This window comes from Lineus longissimus, chromosome 19 (assembly GCF_910592395.1).
Source record: "Lineus longissimus chromosome 19, tnLinLong1.2, whole genome shotgun sequence".
Classification (NCBI taxonomy): Eukaryota; Metazoa; Nemertea; class Pilidiophora; order Heteronemertea; family Lineidae; genus Lineus; species Lineus longissimus.
In genome coordinates, this window is record NC_088326.1 from 13,223,271 (window position 1) to 13,240,079 (window position 16,809).

The 16,809-nt window shown below is 42.6% G+C and overlaps 2 protein-coding genes across 2 annotated transcripts; one reads left to right on the plus strand and one right to left on the minus strand.

Annotated features, from left to right (window-relative positions):
* Positions 1–444: 444 nt before the first annotated feature.
* On the minus strand, positions 445–8,568 carry LOC135502949 (isocitrate dehydrogenase [NADP], mitochondrial-like). Its single transcript, XM_064796164.1, has 9 exons — positions 8,411–8,568; positions 4,952–5,046; positions 4,461–4,626; positions 4,073–4,233; positions 3,780–3,923; positions 3,018–3,416; positions 2,771–2,868; positions 2,477–2,569; positions 445–2,101 (listed from the first exon to the last, which is right to left on the minus strand). The coding sequence occupies exons 1-9, from the start codon at positions 8,514–8,516 to the stop codon at positions 2,020–2,022; spliced, it is 1,344 nt and encodes a 447-aa protein (XP_064652234.1). The 5' UTR covers positions 8,517–8,568; the 3' UTR covers positions 445–2,019.
* A 683-nt stretch (positions 8,569–9,251) lies between these two features.
* On the plus strand, positions 9,252–16,468 carry LOC135502948 (NAD(P) transhydrogenase, mitochondrial-like). Its single transcript, XM_064796163.1, has 14 exons — positions 9,252–9,328; positions 9,726–10,363; positions 10,502–10,689; positions 10,861–11,016; positions 11,271–11,475; positions 11,693–11,760; positions 11,961–12,126; positions 12,241–12,543; positions 12,667–12,954; positions 13,091–13,336; positions 13,537–13,725; positions 14,068–14,484; positions 14,692–14,903; positions 15,044–16,468. The coding sequence occupies exons 2-14, from the start codon at positions 9,742–9,744 to the stop codon at positions 15,191–15,193; spliced, it is 3,210 nt and encodes a 1,069-aa protein (XP_064652233.1). The 5' UTR covers positions 9,252–9,328; positions 9,726–9,741; the 3' UTR covers positions 15,194–16,468.
* Positions 16,469–16,809: the final 341 nt, after the last annotated feature.

The window sequence follows — 16,809 nt, forward strand, 5'->3', positions numbered from 1 at the left end:
GAAAACACAGACCTGCTGGGTGAAGAAACATCCCCGGTAGGCTGGCAAGATGTCTAGATGGCCCACTGAACCAAGTCATGACTGAAGGCATCCATCATCAACCTATGATGACGGCTGGTTCTAGAATGTCCCGAGAAATGATCACCAAGAGGGTGTGGTTTCCTGTTGCCTGTATGAAGAGGTCCCCTCTCCTTGCTTTCAATCCAGGCCAGCCTTCTGGATGTGACTTTGTCCTCATAAGACGAGAGGCGACGGAAGCCTACAAGCTTCATGTCTCCATTCATAAATATGAAGAGATACACAAATACCATGCCTAACAAGGTTCAGCAAATTGGAATGCATGACAACAGAACTGAGGCATTGCCTATTTCTGTTTTCCTGCACCACCAAAAAATACAACCGACAGGAAGACATCGTATCGGAAGAAGCAAGCAAAGATTTGAATTAGTTCCACTCATTTATTAGGTCAATACGAGGTGAGCTAGGCTCCTTTCTATTCAAACATGATCACAAAAAGGTCTAGAAAACCTGTACTACTTTCACACAATTCTAACGAAAATGCGATTTTAGATTCGTAGCTATATTTTCAAGTCGGCACACTCTTGGATAGAACTTTAAATGTAGTTATGACAGTGAAGTAACCACAGCGTCCACTCAACTAAACACGTTAGTTATTTCTTCAAATTTAAAAGCTGATATGAAAATTAGCTGGCTCATTTAATTAGGCACACTCAGTTAATGAAAGAAGGTCTTATGTACCTTGGACGCAATATTTTCAATTTAGAGCACAATAATTTGGAATAGAGGAAGTCAAAGTTGATATATTCAAACATGATCAGGACACATGTGGGGGTTGCCAACACTTGCCCTCGCAAGCGAGGGTGGGAAAATTTGACGGTCGACAGAAATTTCTGAAGTTAGCACAAAAAAGGCACAAATGACGCAGTGAGAATGAAAACAAAAGGTTGTGAATAAATAAATACTAGGATGATGAGTGAGGCATCTGGAATATTGCTCCAACAACTACAACATCAGAAACTTCAAAATATTATCAATTTGCATCTTTCGTAACGTTCTCATGTGATCCCAAAAACATGGTCTCATAAGAAATCAAACAAACAAACTGAAACCCAATTTTCTAGACTTTTGCAATACGGTCCGACAAAAAATATGAACCATTCTGACATTCATTTGAATTTTTGATAAATCGAACAGCACAAATATTTCTGAATTGACAAAATTTGAGGTGGGCCGAGATTTAAAGATTGTCAGTCCAGTGCATTTGATTAGATCATCGTGAAGAATCATTTTTATCATTAAAGGAAATTTGACCTACCAAAACAAGGAAGTGGATCACAGCTGGATTATCTGCCCCAAGGACACAGGCAAAAATTCTCTGAATATTAATTCCAGAGATTAAATAATATTAAAATCCTGCATGAACCATTCAAAATCCACAGAGAACCTCTGAAATTTCATCGATTTTCTGAATAAACTTTTCAGAGAAATTTTTGCCTGAGTAGAACACAAGTAGTTGATATGAGATTCAGGTTGTATGTAGAATATAGCAGGCTTCAGGACATGGATTGAAACTGGTGCACATTTTGATTCAAGTATTTGACAACATTGATATCAGTATGCATTTCATCGAAAAATTCATTTCATACACCGTCTTACTCAAGCATTACAATTTGGCATCCCGAATAGCTGCCTTGCATATATTAAAAGATATGACATTTATTTCAACCAAATTGTTGTCCAAAAAAAGTTTTAGATTACAGTTCAGTCAACGTTGCCCAAGTTTCACAGAAACTACCTGACATTTAATGTACAGCTTATGTACAAAATACACAGCTGATACCAGTCAACTTACACCACAAATATCAAAAGTCCAGCCGTTCGAGGAAGCGAGCCCCTTGTAGTTATTCCTATCCTGTCCAAACACACAATTTTCTGGAAGCTTCTTATAAACTGTAGTTGTTTGCATATTCCGATCAATTCTCCTATGAAATGTTGGCATTAATTGCTGGCGAGCTTGTCGTATTGTACCTTGATGGCGTCAAGGAAATCCATCGTGTTTAGGTAATGCTCGGGCTTCACACTGAAAAGAACAGAGAATTTCAGTTTAAGTCAACTAGTAGCAATGTGTGCAATAGCTACCATAGCTACCGTATCTGCCATAGCTACCGTAGCTCCCATAGCTACCGTAGCAGGAACACAGTTTATTATCATGATGTAGCTATCAATGTAAGAATGTGTGCAATAACGGTGGGTAATCATCAAACAAATTCATCGAGAGTCTGATAATTCAACTTCTGTTTCTGAATTGCTCCTACATCCTAGGCCATCTCAAGTCAAGGCCGGGGCAACCAAGACCAAACTCATTCTTTCCTAGTGCCTCCAAGTAACACCAGGTGTCACTACTGCTGATAAGAGCAAGCACTCAATGAGAGTGTACACATGTAGGATAACTTACTTCTTAATTCCATGGATGCAGCCGGCCAAATCCTTGGTCATGTGACCAGCATTCACGCAATCAACGCAAGCTTTCTCCATCAGTTGGCACCAACTGGAAGGAAAACATCATCAAATTGCCTGATTATTAAAGTATTTATACAGGTTGCTAATGCTGGCTGATCCACTGCTCTACCAAAGCATGTAACATCAAGAATCAACACAGGCTAAGAATACAGCATCTTAGCTAGCACTTGGTACCAAATTTTGACAATAGGGGGCTTTTGTGACTGAGTTTACGGGCTCATTGACTTACCGTGCCAAGTCAGCGTTGTCGTCTAACCTTGCCCTATGCTCAAGACCCTTTGTCCAGGCAAAGATACTGGCTATTGGGTTTGTACTTGTTGGGTTGCCCTGGAAACAAAAGAAATTTCAGATGAAAATCTTGCTGCAAATATGGGCCTTTTCTTCAAACTTATAACTGTGTGTTTGGGAAAATTTTCAAAAAAAAACATGAAGAAAGGTAACTTAAACTTAGCGCAACGCCAACAATGGCCACATACCTTCTGGTGTTCCCGGTAATGTCTCGTCACCGTCCCATGAGCTGCCTCCGCCTCAATCGTCTTACCGTCGGGACACACAAGCACGGACGTCATCAAACCCAACGAACCGTAACCCTGGGCAACCACATCAGACTGCACGTCACCGTCATAGTTCTTACACGCCCACACGAACCCGCCAGACGACTTCAGGGCTTGTGCGACCATGTCATCGATCAAGCGATGCTCGTACCAGATTCCTGCCTTGTCGAAATCCGCTTTGTACTGTGGGAAGATCTCCTCGAATATGTCCTTGAAGCGGCCGTCGTAGCGTTTTAAGATGGTATTCTTCGTGCTCAGGTAGAGCGGGATTTTCTTCATGATGGCGTACTGGAAGCAGCTGTGTGCGAAACCTTTGATGGACTGGAAGAAGAGCAAGTCACAGATTGAATCTCAGTATCCTTCATTAGTGATTGCTTTGTGAGTATTTCTGTTTTCAGTTGTGGAAGAACGTCCACAGCAGGTTTAACATTGAACTCCTGTAGTCCAATTCTTAACTCAGACTTGCTTTACAATTGGTTTTATCATAGACCTCATCTAGGTTCCTACCTTTCCCTTAACAGGGCGCTAGTGTCATTATATTGTTGAAACTTTTAAAGAGGGGATAACTAGCTGAAAGAGGGTCTTTTGGTCCAAGGAGACCTCAGTACGGCTGTAGAAGTGTTAATAGGCGACCACTCCTTGTCCAGCAAGGACACCCGGTTATATTTTTGAAAGACAACTCACCTCTGCCGTGTTGTACATGCCGATACCAACACCACCGCCATCTTTGAATTCGAATACCGTCATCCTCTGTTCCTTGCCACCTTGTGGCGTGTAGATCATCTCAAACTTGCCGGGACCGTCAGCGACAAAGTCTGTTGCCTTGTACTAGAAAATTGGAGAACGGAAATTTGATATTTATTATGTGGTGTATGTACGAAAACGTGAGGGAGGAGGACACACGTTCATCAGCCGCTGCCATTCCTCCTCCGCTGCCAAATAAGCCACCAAAATAATCTTGTGAATTTCCCTCTCACCTGATCTCCATGAGCATGACGGCCGATCGTGATAGCCTGTGTCCAGCCTGGCACTAGGCGGGGGATGTTGTCACAGATGATTGGCTCACGGAAGACGGTCCCACCCAGAATGTTCCTGATAGTTCCGTTGGGGCTGAGCCACATTTTCTTCAGTTTGAACTCTGAAAAGAACAACAAAAATCATTTTCTACACAATATAACACAGGTTCTCAACTATACTACAAAACTAACTCCACTTTCCATGTATTGTGAACAAGCAGTTATTCATGAAGTTCCTTGGCTCATTGAGAGATGGAGTCCACTCACATTGATGACATGGTGCATCTACATCAGTATAAATGCCACGGCCTTTTCACTTCATGCCGTTCAATGATTTGAAATCACGTACCTACGACGCGCTCCTCATCAGGCGTTATGGTAGCACACTTGATGCCCACATTGTGCTTCAGGATGGCCTCTGCTGAGTCGAGAGTGACCTGGTCATTGGTCTGGTCACGGTAGGGAAGACCCAGATCGTAGTATAGAGCTTCAACTTTGAGGTAGGGGAAGACCAACTGGATAAGAACAAGATGTCACATAACGTTCATTTGGTAGAACTTATCTCCACTTCCTTCTACTATACATGTACAGTGGAACCTCCCATAGTGGACACCTCTCTATCAAGGACAACCTCCCTATTAAGGAAACTAGGTTTGGTCCCAAAGTGGTTGTTTCTATTCTTTTTGACCTCTCTAATCCGGACACCTCTCAAAGTGAAAATATGCTGGAAAGGGTATCCAATTCAAAATCCCACTCTGTTCGTCAAGGGTGGAAGGCAGTTTCTTTCTTAGCTACAAGATGATTTTGAAAGTAGGAGATATTTTGTGACGATCTTCTTACCGTTTCCTTGATCTTCTCCCAGATAATTCTCGTCATCTCATCTCCATCGAGATCGACGACAGGCTTGGCAACCACGATCCGTTTGTCAGTCGAGACTGAAAGAGACGAGAAGACACAAGTTCAAAATCCATTAAAACTGCTTTGTTTATTGTTACAAAATGATATCAAACTCTTTTTCTACTATAATACTGGGCTACGTTGGGAGACTGAGTTTTTTTTAATTGGGGGGTGCATCATTCTCAAGGTTATTATCTCCAATGGCTTGATCGTCAATTTCTTATAAACTTGACACAGACGAAGGACACGTACAAGGAAGTAAATGATTATCAGTTGAGGTGAAAAAGTATGTCAAGATTTCAAAGATATTTCGGGTCAAATTTTATTAATCATATTTATTTTAAGTCATAAGACCACTCAAACTGGCCCCACCACTCAAACATGTCATGTTATTAGTGTTTTACATGACATCCACTGTCACGTTGGTCATTTCTCACAAGCATGATGGTAACTGACCGTATGATATGAAACGACGCGAGGGTGAAAAGTCACATTGTGAATCATATGTAGCCCACTCTCTGGAAATGACTTGTTCTTCATGTGTCGAATGCCAAGTGACAACTGACACTTGAATCATGCAGAAAGACGACCTCACACAAACTCTTTATCTTAATTTTGACTTTCTCTTTGCTTTATCCTGCTTGTTACAAAGAAGTGAAACAAAGCTTAGGTCATGAAAGTCAGCCATCACCTGGCGCTAAAACAGATCTAAATGTTTTCTAAATGTCATCTGCAGACATATACAGTAGTCCTACTCCACTCAGTAACATGATGGAACTGTTACCTGAGGAATTTTGGAAGCACATGTGGCACGACAAGTAGTTGTGCCTGGGAGATTACCATTTGTCTGAATAATTCAATGGTTATGGCTATGAAAACCAGACAGAATTTATATATTCTTCTAGTAATTGCAAGTGTATATGCAGGCCTAATAGTAATACCAACATCACAAAACAATCAGCCATTGTATTCAGGGCCTGAGTTGAGTAACAAGGTAATCCTACATCAATAGACTGGCTACATAAAGTTTTAATGATTTGCCATAGAGTACAATCAAAGTTTACCTGGGAATTATAAGAAAATATGTATGCTAACATTTGTAACATTAGCAGCTAGCCTTATATGCATGATAAGTAAAGTAGGCCAACCCTTCATTCATGTATGCAACAGTGGCTAAGCATGAAGTCAAGACTGCGTTTATTTTTTAATGAGAACAACTACCCAACGACCTATCATCAAGAATAAATCATTTATTCTTCTCCATATTAACACACATTTTTATCTGACATGTGCATGAAATTTAATTGAAGGCAAGTTTTGAGTTCAGTGGGATAACTCACACCTGGGATGCTCAATCAATTTATCAATCATTCAGCTTGATATTCCAAGAAGATTACAGCATAAGTCGGTGGTCATTAAACATGTGGTATACCAAGTATTCATACTAATCCACACAAACCAAACCAAGCCTAAATGCAAAGCTAAGGATAAGCCTCTTGAGCATGTAGCCTCTCTATGTTGATTGAAAGATTAGAACGCAATCATCCCGATTGATCTGCGAGTCAGAAAGTGGCTGGTGGCTTATGTGAATGTACCGCTGAAACTCATACACTACAGGCTGATCATTGATCTATTTTCGAACTGCCTGGCACACTGGATGAGAGGCAAACTGATAGGTATAGAATGGGATGTAGTACATGTAGTAGAAATGGATGCAGTGCCTACATGTTTTGTCTAGTGGCAAACACAAGTGATGTGTTCTATTCTAGTTGCCTCACAATATAATAACTTTGAAACATCTTCTCAAAGTTTCAGTTTCTCTTGGAATCAAGTCACCATCATCATCATCATGACCATCGTGTTTTATGTCTGAAGGTTACTTTAAGTCGATGTCTACTTGAACAGACAAACGTCCTTCGTTTTCAATCAGGTTTCTGTAGCAACCTGGGTCTATCCAGTGTTATGGGTGAAACTCTGGACGTTCTACAAGTTGCAGATGTAAGTTAAAATTGCAATAATTTCATTCATAATTTGTAAGTTTGTAGAATCAATACAATTCATTTCAGAAAAAAATGCAACTCTCAATGTCAAAACTGCCACAACTCCAGAATACCATTGTGAACAGCAAGTCTGAAGGTGACATTGAAACATGTTGGTGTAACCTTTAAGACATGCCCCGGGCAGCTTGGATTATGCCTAATTATTCACAGATCTACCAAAACCTAATCCAGAGAAAAAGCCCAAAGAAATAGGCCAACATTTGAAAAGAATAAGACCTAGGCAAAGCTTCAAAGGCCTGGTGCGCTCTAGTAGGCCTTATGTTCCCTGCTGATACAACTTATCAAAGGCTAAAATAACATGTATCAATGAAATAACTCATTTTATAGTCGGTGGTGGATTTGCAGTTATTGTATTGTAAGGTTTAAAACTGTTAGATCAATCCAAAAAATTATGGACATTTGATTCAGGCACTGGTGAAGAAATTCTGCTTTCTTTTAAAGCTAAGCTTGAAGTCATGATATCCTTGAGCAAGGAGCTTTGCTGCATTGTAAGCTTCAGGGCATGTGATGTTCCTGGACAAGGATTTGGCCATTGCTTTCCTTCAAAAGTGGGGCAAGGATCTTTCCTTTTAGCTTCTACCAATACCATCTTCACATCTGACAATATAAAGAGGACTTCCTTGGGCAAGGAACATGTATGTCCTTGGGCAAGGAACTTGGAAACTTTTCTCAAGACCATTATAGTATATAGAGTATGTCCTTGGGCAAGAAACTACATCACTATCACTATCAGGGGGATGTCCTTGGGCCCTTAAGCAAGAAACTTCATCAAGGTTATGCTTTGGGCAAGAAACTGCATTAAGAGTATGCTCATTGCTCATGGGCTAGGAATTCAAGCAGGGGTCCAGCAAGAAAATAGGCCTACACAGATAGCCGCTGCGTTCCAGCATGCACCACAGCTAGCTACGGATGACCAAAAATGTACAGACAGAAAGAAGGCATTTTGGTTGCTGACTGGACTGCTAGCCTTATGATATGGCTTATGGGATGCCGATGTCACCGACCGAGTCGGCGAGTGACTACTGACTGACTGACTGACTGAAGACGACATGCATGGACAAGCCACATCATGTCATGAAATGAATGATTGATCACATTGGTCATTGCATATAATTCATCACGTCAGCTCAAACATGAAGGTGATGAAGGGACAAAGCATGATGAGCCAAAGGTATTTATGTATTGACTGCTTCTCAATCTCAGTGCATGTGGTATGCATACTGTGTAGAAAATGCACGTTACTGTACATTTTGTACACGAATTCGAAAAAACCGGTTCAACTTTCGACGCGATTTCAGAGTAAATACGGCAACTTCGGACATGAAAATTGATCAGAACTCACATTGCCTCCTCTGTTTGGCACTGACGCTGACTGGAGCAGCAGCCTTGTTGAGGCTAGCGCCTGAACGTGCCAACAATCTGGTGAGAGATAACGTGGTACCCGCCATAGTGCTTGTGTACAGGTCGAGAGGAACGGTGGCTGGTGAAATGTGGAATTCAAGACGGAACGCAGGCGCGAGTGCCCTTTTAGCCTGTCTGATTATGATCACCCAATTAACATTTGATTGAAGAGCCTAATTGACAGGTGTCTGTGACAGCCATAGCGGCACGTGGCGGGGCACGAGGCCAATGACCTGTTAGTCAACAAATAGTATAGTCTTGAATACCAGGATCAATCGAATGCTCCTCTCCTCGCACCAGCCTAGTATAAGTGCCGAGACCAACGGGGAAAGATAAAGATCCTGAAGTTATGGGTAGTCTTCTTCCGATGGCCTCTCTGGAAATTTGGACTTTTGGAAGAGGGGAGTGTAGAGTTGATGTAAATTATAAATCTATTAAGGATGACGCAAAATGAACATTTGACTGCCCAGGGTGTCTAGACCTATAAGGTTTGGACTCAATTATCAATTATAGGAAAAATTGGGGAATCAGTATCAAAGAGCCTTGTCTTGCCTCATCAATCACGACAATCTTACCCCAGCTAATTAAATCCAAACCTGACACCTGGCAAGGCAAGGAACGTCTTGTATGTCAAGATGTTAAAACGGGCACCTGCTCGCTCTTTTCGTTCCGGTTGTTAATTCGCAATTTCGCTCCAATTCAATTAAGAGTTAATTTGCCGGCGCACGTGGCCAGATTCTCGTTCTCTGATTGGCTGCGGGTGCCGGCTAGTGTTCCCGCGACGGCCATCTTTAAATGCTCCGGTGGAGCGTCGAAAGCCTCGCATAAGTTCACTGTTTTCTTCTGATTTGTGCTGCAAGTAAGTTCGACAACTGTAGCAATCATTGGAATAAACCATCATGAAAGGACTGCCCAAAAATGATCGTTTTCTGAGTTGTTTTTCGAAAGTTTTGCTGTGTTTCTTTTCAGTCTTTTTACTCTTGGTCAAGCACAGTATTTTGTAACGTACACACACACTGACACACATGACTTTACATACGTCATATGCTTCTTTACATGTAGTGTATTGATTCATTTTACACAGTGTATGCCTGCAGTGATGATGTGCATGTGTATATTTTGTGCGTAGTATTTTGTACACAAAAGTATATTAGGATACACCTAGGACTAGTACTAGTAGGGGACATACTATGAAATTGTTTGGTGTTTTTTTTAAATTTTTGTTCAGGTCCTAATTAATTCCCTCTCATTTTCAGGTGGGTACATTAAACCATGCATCACATTCAGCGGGCCACATACCTGATCGACTCCCTTGGGTCGCAGGTCCAGAAGATCACCTTCCAATGCTCGCGAGGTTTAAAACGCAGTCATCAGATCTCCCAGAAGGCAGAATCGGCCAAGGCACCACCTAGGGGCATTCCATATAAGGATATAACGATTGGCGTTCCCAAAGAGACATTTCTTGGAGAGAAACGGGTCGGCTTGGCCCCAGCAGCAACAGCTGTTCTCATCAAGAAAGGCTTCAATGTGAATATTCAAGAAAATGCTGGATTGGACGCGAAAATTCCTAATGATGAATTTGTCGAGGCTGGGGCTAAGATCGTCAGCGGAGATCAGGTGTTCAAGTCTGATCTTGTCTTAAAGGTCAGACAACCAAGTCCGGAGGAGGTCCTGAAATTCAGAGAGCAAGGGACTTTATTTAGTTATTTATATCCCGCTCAAAATATGGATCTGATTGAGCAAATGCAGGCCAAGAAGATGACGGTATTCGCTATGGACCAAGTACCACGCATAAGCCGAGCCCAAGCGTTCGATGTGTTGAGCTCGATGGCAAACATCGCTGGCTACAAAGCCGTTGTGGAGGCTGCTAGTAATTTTGAAAGATTTTTTACTGGTAAGAAACTGTGGTCAGGTAGACCCTCCCTCTTGACATGTCCTAAGTGAGGCGATGTATCATAGTCTGATGATTCCGGGTTTCTGGGTCAAATCTCAATCAAAACTTCAGACAAATACAGGGTATTGTTTCTTTCAGGTCAAATTACTGCAGCTGGCAAACTCCCACCAGCCAAAGTTTTGGTGATTGGTGGTGGTGTGGCCGGTTTGTCCGCGATCGGTACCGCCAAGAATATGGGTGCTGTCGTGCGAGGGTTCGACACCCGCGCGGCTGTGAAGGAACAGGTGGAATCATTCGGAGCCGAGTTCTTAGAAGTGAATATGAAGGTAAGAAAGTTGTGGAAAAAGTCGATTTTTAACCCCAAAACTTGCATGTCGTACTAAACTGCTTCAAAGATTTTAAGCTTTTGAGTACATGTAAGAGTAAGTAAGTTTCCTAAGTTTACCAACATTGATCTCACGGAATGAATTCATCAATTTATTTTCATTTCATTCTAGGAATCTGGTGAAGGCACGGGAGGTTATGCCAAAACGATGTCCAAGGAATTCATTGAAGCAGAGATGGCGCTGTTTGCCAAACAGGCAAAGGAAGTTGATATCATCATCACAACTGCTTTGATTCCTGGGAAACCTGCGCCAAAACTCATAACTAAGGTATGTGGAGCGTGGTGATCTTCTCGTTCAGAGGAACGTGTCAGAATCCAAAGCTAAGGGTTTTGAATGTCAAATCTCACCCTGATCGCCACTTTGTCCTTCAAAGGTCAAGCCGAGGTGAATGTGCTGATCTCTGATACCCAGAGTAATGCGTTGAACTCATTATGGCAGCAGAAGTTCCATAGATGAGAACGTGTTGACCTCTGACATCTAGACCATTGGTTCTTAAGTCCAGTATTTACGATTTCTTTCAGGAAATGATTGAATCTATGAAACCAGGATCTGTAGTTGTTGATCTCGCCTCTGAGGCTGGTGGTAACATTGAAACAACGCGGCCCGGAGAGCTTTACAAGTATAAAGATGTCGTCCATATCGGATACACAGACTTCCCCAGCAGGCTGCCAACTACGGCAAGCACCCTGTATGGAAATAACGTTTCAAAGATGCTTTTGTCTTTTGGTAAGTTTGCACCAGAAGTTAGTCTCAATCAAGTTTATGTACTTGTTGCAACCTGTGTGTCTCTTGTGACCTTGAGGCCTAAGCACCCAAAGTTCTTCTCCTATGCATGTACACACCATGCCTGACTGGCGGGAGTTTAGAGTTAATTCCCCTCTTGAATATTCAACAGGATATTTTGTCCCCTGTGTGATAATCTTCTCTCCATTTTCATTTCTAGGTAAAGAAAATCACTACTATCTCGACTCTGAAGATGATGTGGTTCGATGCGCTTGCATTTTGAAGGAGGTAAATATGAAACATATTGTTCTAGCAAAGTTTGGATTTGACAAGACTAAGCTTTCACCAGAATCAATCCACACCTACATGTAGAGTGGAACCTGTCTAATCAGGAAACTTCTCTGTCAAGGAGAGTAGTTGTCAGTCGAGAGAGTGTCCTTAATAGAGAGGATCTACTGGAGTACTAAGACTCTCCACTATTATTCCAGGGCAAGATGAACTACCCCCAGCCACCACCAGCGGAGCTGAGCGCCCCTCCACCAGAGAAGAAGGCCGTCGGCCCGGCCGCAGCCAAGGAGCTCGTGCCTCCGAACTACTTCAACATCACACTGAAGGACTCTTTTGTCTATACCGGAGGACTCAGTTCAGCTTTAGGTAAGAATTCTGTTTGGAAAAACAATATTACCCTTTGAACTTTTTCAGTAAATTTCCATAACTTTCTGTGCAATTTTTGAATCTTTTTTAACAATATTGAATTCATCTTTCCAGGTCTTGGGATGATCTCTCCTAACCCAGCCTTCACAACCATGGTCACCACCTTCGGCTTGGCTGGTATCGTCGGGTACCACACCGTCTGGGGCGTCACCCCGGCCCTCCATTCACCCCTGATGTCCGTCACTAACGCCATCTCTGGCATCACCGCGGTCGGTGGAATGCTCCTGATGGGCGGACAGTATTTCCCGACCGATTTGCCGCAGACGTTAGCGAGTATTGCAGCATTCGTTTCAGCGATCAACATCGGTGGTGGTTTCACCGTAACAGCAAGGATGTTGTCCATGTTTAGACGATCAAGTGAGTGTGCTTTTGGTTCAGATCAGGGTCGAACTGGGCAGAATTAGTGGGCAGCATAGAACACCAGTATTGTAAGTTTCTAATCGACTCAGTCAAAGTACATGTGCGTCTTTTCCATTACAGCTGACCCTCCAGAGTACAACTACCTCTACGGCATACCCGGCGCCCTCTTCCTTGGCGGCTATGGGTACACTGCCATGTCCGGCAACTACCCAGACATCCACCAGATGGCGTACTTGGCCGCGTCCCTCTGCTGCGTCGGTGCGCTCACCGGCTTATCATCCCAGAAGACAAGTCGCGTTGGTAACGCCCTGGGTATCATTGGTGTGTCGTCTGGTGTCGCTGCGACGCTCGGTCTTCTGAAACCAAGTCCAGAACTCATGATGCAGATGGGAGGAACCATGGGCCTTGGTAGGTATATCTTGTTGATACTTAGTTCAAGTTTTTGCACCTCTGTTTAATATTCGTTTGATCTGACTTGCACACCAATACATTCTGTCGACTGTTGCAAAATCTATGATAAAGTAATACCAATTTCCTCCCACAGGTGGCATGATTGGTCTCATTGGTGCCAAGAAGATAGAAGTGACCGATCTTCCCCAGATGGTCGCTCTCTTCCACAGCTTGGTTGGTATCGCAGCCGTCCTGACTTGTTTCGCTAACTACATGATTGAGCAGCCTCATTTCGCGACGGATCCTGCCGCTGGCGTCATTAAGACTGCGTTGTTCCTTGGGACGTACATTGGGGGCGTTACTTTCACAGGATCATTGGTTGCCTTTGGCAAACTGCAGGGTGAGTTGTCTGTACTTTATTGTCATTTGACCCTATGTTACTCTAACTTCTTGTAATTCCTAGCGGTGTATATTCCTCTGTGTGACACTACTCTTACTTGAACCTAATGACCAGATGAACACAGCGTTATTTAACTGGAAGACTCAAGATGCCTAAGTGGTCCTAAAATGATGACAAAATAGTACATATCCATTTTGCAGGCATGTTGAACTCTGCCCCCCTCTTGCTCCCCGGACGCCATGCATTGAACCTTGGCATGATGTTGGGAAACGTTGGCGCCATGGGTTGGTACTTGGCAAGCAGTGATCCTTTTGTTGGCATGGCGATGCTTGGAACGACCGCTGGTTTGTCGGGCATTATGGGAGTTACCTTGACGGCTGCTATTGGAGGTATGTTCAGCTTTAAGTTTATTTAAAACAAGTAGAAATGACCTGTCTTGGGCTTGGTCGAGGAAGGCTCTGAAAGCTCCCAGTTTGTGATCACAAAATGGTTGTTCTAGATTCTGGCAAAAAGGCCCACCTGAGCTTAGATATAGGACAGGCTTTTACGATCACATTTTGCACAAGCACTCTTTCTGTCCAAGATTACATATTCATGATTACCTGTCATCTCAAAACGATGTCGTTGTTATCTACAGCGATGAGGCAATCACATTGCGCAAAGAGTCTTAAGTGAGTTGATGAGATCCTTCCACCCATTCATCAAATGTCTCCATTCCCTTCCCTCCACAGGTGCCGACATGCCAGTGGTCATCACCGTCCTCAACTCTTACTCCGGCTGGGCGCTGTGTGCTGAAGGTTTCATGATGAACAACAACCTCATGACCGTCGTTGGAGCCATGATTGGCTCCTCAGGAGCTATCCTGTCTTACATCATGTGTGTGGCCATGAACCGCTCCCTCCCCAATGTCATCCTGGGAGGTTTTGGTACGACATCCACCGCCGGCGGAAAACCGATGGAGATCACTGGCACCCACACCGAGGCCAACGTCGATGAAGTCACCGATATGGTCATCAACTCTAAAAACATCATCATCACCCCCGGATACGGCTTGTGTGTTGCCAAGGCGCAGTATCCAATTGCTGAACTGATCGCTGAGTTGAGGAAACACGGCAAGAACTGCCGGTTCGGTATTCACCCAGTTGCAGGTAAGGCCAGTTATTGAATTTTATGAAACCGCACGTTTCTTATCATTTTGATGTTTTCATGACCCTCACTCTCCGTGTGATGGTCAGAAATCCTTGGAAAGTTTTTTGTCTGACCTTGCTCAAAGCCATTGACCAGGCTAAACATGGCAGCAGTGGCTTTCATATCACCTGGGAACTAAAGCTGAGCTTTTCCTATAACTTTTTCAGGACGCATGCCTGGACAGCTGAACGTGCTCTTGGCCGAGGCCGGCGTCCCATACGACGTTGTCTTGGAGATGGATGAGATCAACGACGACTTCCCTGACACTGATCTTGTCCTCGTCATCGGAGCGAACGATACGGTCAACTCCGCTGCTGAGGATGACCCCAACTCGATCATCGCTGGTATGCCGGTCTTGCGTGTGTGGTTGGCCAAACAGGTGAGAAATGAGAGTTTTGTGACAACGAATGTTGACCCAGGTTTTGGGTAATGTTGTGAGGTTGATGGAACAGTTTAATGTATAACATCATATTGAAGTTTGTATGCACATTTCTTTCAATCGTGACATTTTTATTCCAGGTTGTTGTTGTCAAGAGGACGCTTGGAGTAGGATATGCCGCCGTAGACAATCCTATCTTCTTCAAGGAGAACACCTCCATGTTGCTAGGAGACGCCAAGAAGGTGACAGACGGACTTCTCAACAAAGTCAAGGAGCACTATGACAGTTAATTAAACAGGAGAATAGGTTCAATTATTTATAGATTTTTCAATATCAAAGGGTGAACTGTGTTTGGAATGACGTGAATTCCTGGCCTTGGATCAAGGATCCACATTTCAAGGTTATGGGACCGACTGTCGCCAATCAATGATTACATTCTCATGCTTTGGACAAGTGTTAAGATTGTGTTTGCAAATAAGTCTAGGTTACAAAAATAACCAATGTGATTGAGGTTTGTTACTAAAATAGATCATGTGTCAACTAAGAGTGCAGTATTTATCCTAGAAAAGAGTGTTGTATTTTTCACAGTGTTTAAATAGAATTTTGTGTGCTAGTGAGTTACTTGGACACGAAAAACTTCCATGCCAAATTATGCAGCAAACTTGGTGCTGATAGTATTAATTTGTAAGAAATTTGAATGCCAAGAAAGTGTATCCAATGATTTGAAAAAAGTGATGTGCTATTACTATCTATTTGTCTAACTGGAATAGCATCCATCCCAAGATTGTTTATGTATTTGACAGAAATTGATATTGATTTTATGTCCCTGCACCGGTAAATTGTGAAGGTTTAGTTCTAGTGCAAATTTCTAGTTCAAATTTATGCAAGAAGAAGATAGTGCAATGATTTTGCATAATATTATGTCTGCATATCTGAGGCCAGTAGCTCAATCGGCTTTAGCAGAAACGTTGGGACTAGGTTTTTACACCACTATTGTAAATGAAATTTGCTGATCAACTAACGCTGGCATTTGTCTCTTACGCTGATTGAGTAACTAGCCCCGATAACTCAAATCTTGCCCTGGAATTCCAGCTCTTTTGACTTCAGCCTGACATATATGAACTGTGAAAAAGACTGGTCTATTTCTTCCCCTCTCTTCCATTGATAAACATGTACGTGTAACCTCCATGTCGCCTTCAAAAAAGTTTTATTTGACATATCGAGGGATTTCTAATCAAAATTGGCTGTGGAGTTGATTCTGCTCAAAATTATAAAACGTGATACATGTCAGATGAGTGTTTTTATAGAAATGTAAAAATATCTGCTGAGTTTTTCAGCCTCTTTGTATAAAAATGAAAAATGTACCATACCTGATTATCACTGTACAAAGAAAAAAACCAGTTTGGAAGTCTAATAGGTATTGCAGTTAGCCCAAAATACATGCGATGCAATTCAAATCCCTCTCCATTCATAGTTATAATGCACATCCATTAACATAGTGGTTTTTGTGTGAACTAATGTGCTAAATGATCATGTCATCACTGTAATAAAGTGTTTTCTTCTAACTCTAGTCGTCATTGTTTTATTTTGTTCGTGTAGGAGGCAATCGGTTGTATCGATCCTCAAACTACACAATCCCAGACCTCTTATGTGTATATAAGAAACTGTCTCAAGGCCTGCTAAGGGAGGATGTGTATTAATATAACTAATTTCAGGGGGGGGGGGACTTGTTTGATATGGAGTTCTCTGTATTGGATCTCCAGCTGAAAGCTGAAGGGAGGTGGTGTTTGATTTTGGGATGGTGAACAGAGCTGGGAGAAAATGCGACGCTTATGAGTTATTTAAAGAAATAAAATGCCCGATTTAACATCCTGCAGAATCAGGGGAATCGGGCGTTCCAGTGATA